General features: G+C 36.8%; 1 protein-coding gene across 10 annotated transcripts in view; it reads right to left on the bottom strand.

Annotated features, from left to right (window-relative positions):
* Window positions 1–12,230, bottom strand: part of CNOT2 (CCR4-NOT transcription complex subunit 2) — a 132,054-nt gene that overhangs the window by 38,029 nt on the left and 81,795 nt on the right. For 6 of the 10 annotated variants that reach the window (XM_025283964.3, XM_006058403.4, XM_025283963.3 and 3 more), the window contains exon 3: window positions 4,447–4,569. The exons of 3 other annotated variants lie outside the window; for them this stretch is intronic. In XM_025283964.3, the coding sequence (XP_025139749.1) occupies window positions 4,447–4,569 (123 nt within the window). Of the gene's footprint in view, window positions 1–4,446; window positions 4,575–12,230 lie in introns of those variants that run through there. One more of the 10 variants, XM_006058406.4, reaches the window with a different exon arrangement.

The following is a 12,230-nucleotide window of genomic DNA, read 5'->3' as shown; positions in this document are numbered from 1 at the left end:
TGCATATGATGAAGAAACAAGTTTCATGCTCTACAGTTAGGGCAGATAGGAATTAGTTAGGTTTTGGGGATCTTTTTGCTTCTGAGATTTTTTTGGATAGTTGGATTAAAGAATCATTCAACTACTGGCCAGTTTTCCTTTATCATAAATTACATTTTAAAATTATTTCCTCACCAGGGAGGAAAAAAAATTACAAAAATGTCCCAGTTATTCATTATGTTAAAATTTTTTCTTTTCAAAAGCCTTAAAAGCACAAAATAATCATTATCTGCAGATGATATACGCAACTACTGAAAAAAAAAAAAACAAACAAAAAGAATTAAATGGAATGTCATAATTATTCATATCAGCATCCACATTTAATATTTACTATTTGGTCTTTAAGTTTTGCATATAGCTATTCATTCACTCCTTAAAACCACCCATGAGTCATGTATTATAGATGAGAAAACTCAGATACACAGAGACTGAGTAACTTGCCTAAGGACACAGCTAATAAACCATGTGACTGAGATATAAATTCATAATAAAGTAGAATTTCAAGAGTCCATAGTCTCAATCAAAAAATAATAAAAGAGTTTTGTCAGGTAGCTGGTTATAAAATAAATATATATACATAACAACTATTCCATACATCAGTAAAAAGCAATTAGAAAATGAAAATGGCTACCATAAAACCCTATTTACTAAAGGGCATAAAGAACAGAAATAAAAGAAACACACACTTCTGAAATAAGGTAAATACCAGTATAAATGTGTAACAGTCAAAAACATTTTTGTGAAGGATGTGAAAGATCTTATCTAAAGTTATGTGAAAATTGCCTATAAAGCTACAGCAATTCAACTATGTTGCAGTTCTTCCACAGAATCAGTATGATAAACAGAACAAGAGTTTAGGAACAGGCCAAACACATCAGATCTTAGTATATATATAGTATATATATATATACTATATATATATATATATAGTATATATATATATATATATAATATATATATACTATATATATTAAGGGAGAATTCCAATTAGCCTAAATGAATAGTCTAACTCAGGGGTGGCAATTTACTGAACGCAGGCCAAATCCAGTACAGTACTTATATTTGTAGGATGCATAAATTAAGAATGGTTTTCCATGTTTTAAATGGTTATATAAATACCTACATATTATCCTTTATTTAGCCTCTAGGAGAAGGAACTGGCAATCCACCCCAGTATTCTTGCCTGGAGAATCCCATGGACAGAGGAGCCTGGTGGGGTGCTGTCCATGGGATCGCAGAGTCGGGACAGATCGCAGAGTCAGGACAACTGAAGTGACTTAGCATGCATGCATGCATGCATTGGAGAAGGAAATGGCAACCCACTCCAGTATTCTTGCTTGGAGAATTCCAGGGACATAGGAGGAGTCTGGTGGGCTGCCGTCTATGGGGTTGCACAAAGTCGGACACGACTGAAGCAACTTAGCAGCAGCAGCAGCAGGCCCACAAAGCCTAAAATATTTACTATCTGGCTCTTTATGGAAAAGTCTTCTAATCTGTGACCTAAACTATAAAAAAATGTTTTGGGACAAATGAATACCAGATAGCCTTAGTGGGTATGGGCAGCAAGAAGGGTAATCTGGCACCACAAATTCATACCTCTATCCAAAATACATTTCTAATGAAGTTATATATGAAGAATTAAGCACAAAAGTGCTAGAAGAAAGTAGTTGGGAAAAGTCTTCCAGAGGTATGACCTCAAATACAGAAATCATTAAAACCATAAAGTCACACAAAATATATGAGTCAAATGGAATAAAAATGATAAATATTCTTATATTAAAATAAAAAACAGCCTGAAAGCAAAAAACTGAAAAAACAAAATTTGTAACAAATAACAGAAGGTTATAATCTTAATATATGGGAAACACTAACAAATAAATAAGACCTATCATTTCAATAGAGGAATAGAAAATGGCATAAAAGCAGTAATCCACAAAGGAAGAAATGAAAATGGCCAATTACACAGAAAAAGAGTATCACTGGTGTGTAAGTGTGTGTGTGTGTGTGTGTGTGTAAATTCAGCAATATTTTAATGCACATTATATTACAACAATGTTTCTTTTGTTTACTGGCAAAAATTTAAAGGTAATAGGTGGTATTCTTAGGGCGCTGATGACAGTAAAAATTGGTACAAACTTTCTAGTGAAAAATATGTCAATATCGCTCAGAGATTCAACTAAATATATTTTTAAATAAAAATGTTTGAATTATAAAATCAAAAAAGTTTAGCAGTAAATTACTCCCAACTTGCACCATTACAGGTAATTTTTCTTCTCCCTGCTCCATGCATATTTTCTAAAATTTGTGCAGTATCTCTGTACTGTTTTCTAATGAAAAAAGATTCAGCAATAGCAGAAATTCATAAGTAGCCTACAGTATTACTATTTCCTTTTTCAGATGAGAAAACTGAGGCCTTGAAGAAGTTTTTGCTAATAGGCAAAGCCAAGATCCAAACTCATATCTGTACTGTGTTAGAGCCCCAATTCTTAATCTCTATGTCTTACTTTCTTCTTAATTAATTTTTAAAAGAAGTTTTTTTTGAAGCAAATCATTCTGTTATTTCTGCGACAAACAACTAACCTGGAGTAGTAACAAGCACATGTATATGCATGTATATAATAATTCTGACTAAAAAATTTTAACATACAGTATTTCTGTTCCTTAGAAGACAGACATCTCTGTCATTCATTCTCTGAAAATGCTTTAAGAATTTCAGTTAGACACCTTCTTATCTTCCTGATCAAAATGAATGCTTTTCATCAATAAGCAATAGTGCAGCACCATTTTTGCATCAATCTTAACTTGTACTGTACAATCACAGTAACACACCACACAAATCAGTTTCTGCAATGATGCTACCAGAAAGACAGCCTAAAGTATTAACTATAGTATCAAAACTTAACCTTAGAAATTTATGTAAAAAAAATTCAATTATAATTTACATCAAATAGCAAATAGCTAGAAAGGCAGTAAAATAACAGAAAATTAATCAGATGACACTATTCTGTGAGCTACTCAATTGCACAAAGAAAACCACCATTATTAGAACTTTGAAGAGTCCTAATAATGCGTTTAATAGTTAGTTGCCAAAATGACACAACTGTCAACTAAAAAGGAATAACATTAAAATAGAAAAACAAAACCAAACCCCATCAAAATTCTAGCTTAAACCTTGAATAACCTATTTGTAAAATTCTAAAAGATTAAGGAAGTAATTTACTAATGATTAACTTTAATGAAAAATGAGGGCATTTGTTACATATCTTGCTGCTGCTACTGCTGCTGCTAAGTCGCTTCAGTCGTGTCTGACTCTGTGCGACCCCATGGACTGCAGCCTACCAGGCTTCTCCGTCCATGGGATTCTCCAGAAAAGAACACTGGAGTGGGTTGCCATTTCCTCCTCCAGTGCATGAAAGTGGAAAGTGAAAGAGAAGTCGCTCAGTCGTGTCTGACTCTTAGTGACCCCATGGACTGCAGCCTACCAGGCTCCTCCGTCCATGGGATTTTCTGGGCAACAGTACTGGAGTGGGGTGCCATTGCCTTCTCCCATCTTAAAATTTTATAAGTGTTTTAAAACATCAGTAAGAATCTCATTAGGTTAATACCTAGAGTAAATTGTTATACAGTTAGAGAAATTAGGAATAACAAGCTTATAAAAGTTTGAAAGGGGAGGAAAAAGTCTGGCAAGTACAAAATACAAGAATGCAACTGGTTTGACTACAGTATACAGTGTATAATTTAAAGTAGCTTACCAGAATTTGAAAATAACTATGGAATTTATTTTAAAATACTTTATCAACTTGCTAATTATGGCTTGGCTGTGTTATAAATCCTTTCATTTCAAATGAGATTACTGAACTGATAACCTTCCAAAGCATTTAATTCATATTTCTTTAATATACTATCTTCCATGTTGTGAATACAGTTCTTCAATATTTTCCTACTGCAGCATCCCTACAGCTAACAGAGAAGAGATGTCTTCCTATCTGAGGTCTAGGATTATAACCAGAATATTACAAAGCAAAGGAAGTTTCACTGAAGCCTGCCATTAAAGCTTTAAATCTGTACAAATCAGCTTTCTGCTCTTTATAAAAGTATTATTTTAATAGGAAAACTTATTTCACAAATTTTAAAAATCAATGATCTAGAAGTAATATCATGTTTACCTCATGTCTTGAATACTTCCTAGTACAGTACTACCATATCCCAACTTGAGAATCATACGACATTTTGTCTCCAATTAGAATGTTAGAAAGTTCATCATTTTGGTATCCCAAGGGCCTACCACTGTGCCTAAAACAGAGTCACTCAACCAAAGATGGTATTCTGCAGTTCATATACTGCTTTCCAGGAATCAGAAAGAAACAGACATACACTATGTAAATATAGCTTAACCGGTTAACTTACATCTTTTTCTGACCGATGTGGAAACATAGAAGACTGGCTGTAGTACATGTTTTCGTCATGGTAGTCACTGTCGACCCCCTCTACAAACTTCTTTCTTGAAGCACCAAACATGCTGTTTGTCACCTAAACAAAAATATTACTTTTATCAAGAATGATGTTTTGGAAAATGTCAAGCTTTACCTTACTCCTATGTAAAAAACATAAAATGAAGGGAATATTGCTAAGATAAAGAAACAGGTCAACTAAGGATTAAGGGGACAGGTGAGAAACTCGCAACAATATAGTCTTAAATGTTTATCTGCGGGTCCTGAAAATAAGAGGAGAAACTTAAAGCTCTGTTGTATGCAAAGATTCCAATTCCTTTAAAAGAAAAAACATCACTATTCTTGAAAAATGGCAACCCAAAATATTTTCCATACAAAGATTTTTAAAAACATGTTTGGGTTTAACTATTCAAAATCTTCACATGCATCCTCATTATTATTCAATATGAATAATTATTATTCAGTATGAGTAATCCTCAAGTATCTGAGGACTCATATCCAGGAGTGTCTCTGACATCACTATATCTACTTTCTAAACTAGCTGTTTTCCAAAGTATATCATCTTCACTGATAAGCTAGGTTTATTGAGGTAAAGCACTTTTTGAGCCCATGAATAGCATACTGGAAATTTTATCTCAAGTCACAAGCTCTCATTCGTGTTAACAGTAGGATAAACTTTTCATGCATCATCCTGGTGTAAATTTATGATCTTCACTAAATAATCTGCTTACTCTTGTGTTTTAAGTCTTTATCACATCCAACACTAGTAATTTTGAGCACTCATCATGGTAACTGCTAAATCTCTGCAAATTTTTTCCCCCAACATGACCTCTATGAAACTTCCAAAACTGACAGGTTATTTACTTGAGGTCAATGTGTCTATCCCTAATAGTACACTTTGTAATTCAAAGTCAACTGAAATGGCATGACAGGAGAGATTTGTAAAGACTTGAGAACATACAGTAACTATATGCTTTCACAAAAAAATTTGGGGAAAAATTCATCAAATTTGACATCCATCTGGTACACTATGAATAAGTATATTTTTTTGCCACTCTAAGTAAGAATAAACAATTTCTTCTCATTTCAAAATAAAGACTGTAGTTACTACCATTTACCAGTAGGTATGATAAACTGATAAGACTGCAGGCTTCAAAAGCCAAATGTGATGTGCAAGTCTGTTGAAATCACCCAAGCTATTTAATAATCACTTAATATCTCAAGTTCCTTGTTAAATTTGTAGGAAACTGAAATGCTACATATTTGTGTTTTCTCTCCCTCTGGCAAACACCCAGGGAGTTTGGGTAAATTTGGTATTGATGGAAGAGAAACATTTTAGTCTTCCTCTGTCTAGGCATTTTACATATTTAGTTTTGCTTTCAAAAAAGTAAAACCTCTTTGCACAATATTCAGGTTAGGTTCAGTTCAGTCGCTCAGTCATGTCCGACTCTGTAACCCCATGGACTGCAGCATGCCATCACCAACTCCCGGATCTTGCTCAAAATTATGTCCATCAACTCGGTGATGCCATCCAACCATCAACCATCTCATCCTCTGTCATCCCCTTCTCCTCCCGCCTTCAATCTTTCCTAGCATCAGGGTCTTTTCCACTGAGTCAGATCTTCGCATAGGTGGCCAAAGTAGCGGAGCTTCAGCTTCAGCATCAGTCCTTCCAATGAATATTCAGGATTGATTTCCTTTAGGATTGACTGGTCTGATCTCTTTGCACTCCAAGGGACTCTCAAGAGTCTTCTCCAACACCACAGTTCAAAAGCATCAATTCTTCAGCACTCAGCCATGTTTATGGTCCAACTCTCACATCCATACATGACTACTGGAAAAACCATACCCTTGACTAGACGGACCTCTGTTGGTAAAGTAACATCTCTGCTTTTTAATATGCTACCTATGTTGGTCAGAGCTTTTCTTTCAAGAAGCAAGCAACTTTTAATTTCTTGGCTGCAGTCACCATCTGCAGTGATTTTGGAACCCAAGAAAATTAAGTTGTTCGCTATTTCCATTGTTTCCCCATCTAGTTGCCATGAAGTGGTGGGACTTGATGCCATGATCTTCGTTTTCTGAATGCTGAGTTTTAAACCAGCTTTTTCACTCTCCTCTTTCACTTTCATCAAGAGGCTTTTTAGTTCCTCTTCACTTTCTGCCATAAGGGTGGTGTCATCTGCATACCTGAGGTTATTGATATTTCTCCCAGCAATCTTGATTGCAGCTTGTGCTTCATCCAGCCTGGCATTTCACATGATGTACTCTACATATAAGTTAAATAAGCAGAGTGACAATATACAGCCTTGACGTACTCCTTTTACAATTTGGAACCAGTCTATTGTAGAATGAAGTTTTTTATTCTGTACAATTAATTTCAGAATTCTAAGAGTCTATTAGTTTTAATGATAAATGTTATATCAGAATCATCAAAAGAAGAGTTCACTTTGCTCCATTTGAATTAACTTATGTATGTAAAATTGATGAGAGATATCCTGGTACTCTCCTGAAATTTTTTTGAATTCTGTAAGTTCCATGCCATTTTCCTGTGTTTTTCCTTTTTTAGAATTAGAACTCAGCAGTAATTATGATTTAAAGGGAAATAAATGTATCCTTAAGTTTTTTAAAACAAACCTTTTAAATTTCATGTGTAAAGAGTCTTAATTTGCAGACTATAAAGTGTTTTTTTTCCACTGTCACTTTGTTGAAACAAAACTCATTAAAAAAAAAAAATCTTTTTTCCTTTTAGGGACTACTTAGGTGGTTGGTGGATAGGTGTATGGGATTCTAGCCCCTAAAATTACAGTCAGAGTTACAGAATAGCTTCAGGGAGTCTGCTGCCCAAAGAAGATTAAGTATGTTCTAACAAATTAATCAGGCACTCTGTCTATCACATCTAGTCCCTTAAATACATTTCTCATGTCAACTGTATAATCATAAGGGATTTGATTTAGGTCATACCTGAATGGTCTAGTGGTTTCCCTACTTTCTTGAATTTAAGTCTAAATTTGGCAATAAGGAGTTCATGAGCTAAGTAAGCCACAGTCAGCTCCCGGTCTTGTTTTTGCTGACTGTATAAAGGTTCTCCATCTTTGGCTGCAAAGAATATAATCAATCTGATTTCGGTGTTGAACATCTGGTGATGTCCATGTGTATAGTCTTCCCTTGTGTTGGAAGAGAGTGTTTGCTATGACCAGTGCATTCTCTTGGCAAAACTCTATTAACCTTTGCCCTACTTCATTCCGTATTCCAAGGCCAAATTTGCCTGTTACTCCAGGTGTTTCTTGACTTCCTACTTTTGCATTCCAGTCCCCTATAATGAAAAGCACATCTTTTTTGGGTGTTAGTTCTAAAAGGTCTTGTAGGTCTTCATAGAACCATTCAACTTCAGCTTCTTCAGCGTAACTGGTTGGGGCATAGTACTGGATAACCGTGATATTGAACAGTTTGCCTTGGAAACAAAGAGAGATCATTCTATTGTTTTTGAGATTGCATCCAAGTACTGCATTTCGACTCTTTTGTTGACCATGATGGCTACTCTATTTCTTCTAAGGGATTCCTGCCACAGTAGTAGATATAATGGTCATGTGAGTTAAATTCACCCATTCCAGTCCATTTCAGTTCACTGATTCCTAGAATGTCAACGTTCACTCTTGCCATCTCCTGTTTGACCATTTCCAATTTGCCTTGATTCATGAACCAAACATTTCCGGTTCCTATGCAATACTGCTCTTTACAGCATCAGACCTTGCTTCTATCACCAGTCACATCCACAACTGGGTATTGTTTTTGCTTTGGCTCCATCCCTTCATACTTTCTGGAGTTATTTCTCCACTGATCTCCAATAGCATATTGGGCACTTACCGACCTGGGGAGTTCCTCTTTCAGTTTCCTATCATCTTGGCTTTTTATACTGTTCATGGGGTTCTCAACGCAAGAGTACTGAAGTGGTTTGCCATTCCCTTCTCCAGTGGACCACATTCTGTCAGACCTCTCCACCCTGACCTGTCCATCTTGGGTGGCCCCACACAGCCTGGCTTAGTTTCATCAAGTTAGACAAGGCTGTGGTCCATGTGGTCAGATTGTCTAGTTTTCTGTGATTATGGTTTCAGTGTGTCTGCCTTCTGACGCCCTTATGATCAGATCATGAACTCCTTATTGGCAAATTTAGACTTAAATTGAAGAAAGTGGGGAAAACCACTAGACCATTCAGGTATGACCTAAATCAAATCCCTTATGATTATACAGTGGAAGTGAGAAATAGATTTAAGGGACTAGATCTCATAGACAGAGTGCCTGATGAACTATGGATGGAGGTTCATGACATTGTACAGGAGACAGGGATCAAGATCATCCCCAAGAAAAAGAAATGCAAAAAAGCAAAATGGCTGTCTGAGGAGGCCTTACAAATAGCTGTGAAAAGAAGACAAGCGAAAAGCAAAGGAGAAAAGGAAAGATACAAACATCTGAATGCAGAGTTCCAAAGAATAGCAAGAAGAGATAAGAAAGCCTTCTTCAGCGATCAATGCAAAGAAATAGAGGAAAACAACAGAATGGGAAAGACTAGAGATCTCTTCAAGAAAATCAGAGATACCAAGGAAACATTTCATGCAAAGATGGGCTCGATAAAGGACACAAATGGTATGGACCTAACAGAAGCAGAAGATATTAAGAAGAGGTGGCAAGAATATACAGAAGAATTGTACAAAAAAGATGTTCACGACCCAGATAATCACGATGGTGTGATCACTCACCTAGAGCCAGACATCGTGGAATGTGAAGTCAAGTGGGCCTTAGAAAAAGCATCACTACGAACAAAGTTAGTGGAGGTGATGGAATTCCAGTTGAGCTATTTCAAATCCTGAAAGATGATGCTGTGAAAGTGCTGTACTCTATATGCCAGCAAATTTGGAAAACTCAGAAGTGGCCACAGGACTGGAAAAGGTCAGTTTTCATTCCAATCCCAAAGAAAGGCAATGCCAAAGAATGCTCAAACTACCGCACAATTGCACTCATCTCACACGCTAGTAACGAAATGCTCAAAATTCTCCAAACCAGGCTTCAGCAATACGTGAACTGTGAACTTCCAGATGTTCAAGCTGGTTTTAGAAAACGCAGAGGAACCAGAAATCAAATTGCCAATATCCACTGGATTATCAAAAAAGCAAGAGAGTTCCAGAAAAACATCTATTTCTGCTTTCTTGACTATGCCAAAACCTTCGACTGTGTGGATCACAATAAACTGTGGAAAATTCTTCAAGAGATGGGAATACCAGACCACCTGACCTGCCTCTTGAGAAACCTGTATGCAGGTCAGGAAGCAACAGTTAGAACTAGACATGGGACAACACACTGGTTCCAAATAGGAAAAGGATTATGTCAAGGCTGTATACTGTCACCCTGCTTGTTTAACTTATATGCAGAGCACATCATGAGAAATGCTGGGCTGCAAGAAGCACAAGCTGGAATCAAGATTGCCGGGAGAAATATCAATAACCTCAGATATGCAGATGACACCAGCCTTATGGCAGAAAGTGAAGAGGAACTAAAGAGCCTCTTGATAAAAGTGAAAGAGGAGAGTGAAAAAGTTGGCTTAAAGCTCAACATTCAGAAAACTAAGATAATGGCATCTGGTCCCATCACTTCATGGCAAATAGATGGGGAAACAGTTGAAACACTGGCTGATTTTATTTTTGGGGCTCCAAAATCACTGCAGACGGTGACTGAATTTAAAAGATGCTTACTCCTTGGAAGGAAAGTTATGACCAACCTAGATAGCATATTCAAAAGCAGAGACATTACTTTGGCAACAAAGGTCCTTCTAGTCAAGGCTATATGGTTTTTCCAGTGGTCATGTATGGATGTGAGAGTTGGACTGTGAAGAAAGCTGAGCACCGAAGAATTGATGCTTTCGAACTGTGGTGTTGGAGAAGACTCTTGAGAGTCCCTTGCACTGCAAGGAGATCCAACCAGTCCATCCTAAAGGAGATCAGTCCTGGGTATTCATTGCAAGGACTGATGCAGAAGCTGAAACTCCAATACTTTGGCCACCTCATGAGAATAGTTGACTCATTGGAAAAGACTCTGATGCTGGGAGGGATTAGGGGCAGGAGGAGAAGGGGACGACAGAGGATGAGATGGCTGGATGGCATCACCAACTCAATGGACATGAGTTTGAGTAAACTCTGGGAGTTGGTGATGGACAGGGAGGCCTGGTGTGCTGTGATTCATGGGGTCGCAAAGAGTCGGACCCGATTGAGCGACTGAACTAAACTGAACAAATTAATACTTCCTTTAAAAATATCTTTCTATATTTACACCTAAAGAGATTTATAGCCTAAAAACATACAACAAAGCAGAAGTTGTCTTCAGACTGTAGTTCATATTTAGCTGAGTAGCTTTTGCTCAGACTTTAGCAGGAAGTAGTAAGGTCAGCTAACTAAGCTATCAGGCCTGTACCCCGAAAATGTTGGTTCATGTCCTTCCCCTAATAATAAACCCAATCATCTTTATCATTATTTTATCAACTATAATACTAGGAACTATCATTGTTATAATTAGCTCCTGTTGACTACTTATGTGAATTGGATTTGAAAACCAGGTTCAGTTCCTGGTCGGGGAACTAAAATCCTACAAGCCGCACAGTATGGCTTTAAAAAAAAAAAAAAAAAAAAAAAAGAAGAGGATTTGGGTGACAGTTTAAGAGTGACATAATTTGGGATATTTTAAGTATACATTTAATATGACTGCAGCTAAGTTGTTAGGGATGGACAAGAGGGGACAAGAGTGGAAGCAGGGAAATAGGCTGGTGAGAGATGATGGTGGCTCAGAATACAGTGGTATGGTAGAAGTGATGGAGAAGTGTATAAACAGTATATTTTGAGAGAGTTCTGACACTAATGAGTATAAGAATGGATGGATATGAAAGGGTAAGATATTCACATTACCCCTGGAAGAGAATAGGTAAGAATCAAAGGAACCTAGAAATCTACTTTTTAATAAGGGGATATGTCAACACTAGGCCAAAATATGTTAAAATTACTGGTTATATCATATATATTGAAGTCAACTCAGTAAACAGAAATTTTAAAAACTAATTTAAAAACAAAATCATGCTTTACATTACATACAAAATTTGTTTAAATATTTGGTACATATAATTTTCAGCTTTTTTCAAGGAAACATACAAAGGGTTTACATCCATTTTAACTGACCACCTTCCTTCTCAACTCTCATACCAGATATTTTAACAAAGGAGAAGCTAAAGGTGAGATTTCACCGAGAAAAATACACAAAATACGTATCTACCAAAAACAATGTTTCTTAAGCCTTTTTGAACGCAGATCTAAAACAGGTAACTAAGGCACTTTTTATTTGCTTTGAATCCATAAGTGCTAATCAGAAAATATATATATATACCGGAGAAGGCAATGGCACCCCACTCCAGTACTCTTGCCTGGAAAATCCTATGGACGGAGGAGCCTGGTAGGCTGCAGTCCATGGGGTCGCTAAGAGTCGGATACGACTGAGAGTCTTCACTTTCACTTTTCACTTTCATGCATTGGAGAAGGAAATGGCAACCCACTCCAGTGTTCTTGCCTGGAGAATCCCAGGGACGGGGGAGCCTGGTGGGCTGCCGTCCGTGGGGTCACACAGAGTCGGACACGACTGAAGTGACTTAGCAGCAGCAGCATATATATATATACACACACACATCAGTTCAGTTCAGTCGGACACATA

This window comes from Bubalus bubalis, chromosome 4 (genome assembly GCF_019923935.1).
Source record: "Bubalus bubalis isolate 160015118507 breed Murrah chromosome 4, NDDB_SH_1, whole genome shotgun sequence".
NCBI lineage: Eukaryota > Metazoa > Chordata > Mammalia > Artiodactyla > Bovidae > Bubalus > Bubalus bubalis.
This window is presented reverse-complemented; position numbering and strand designations above follow the sequence as displayed.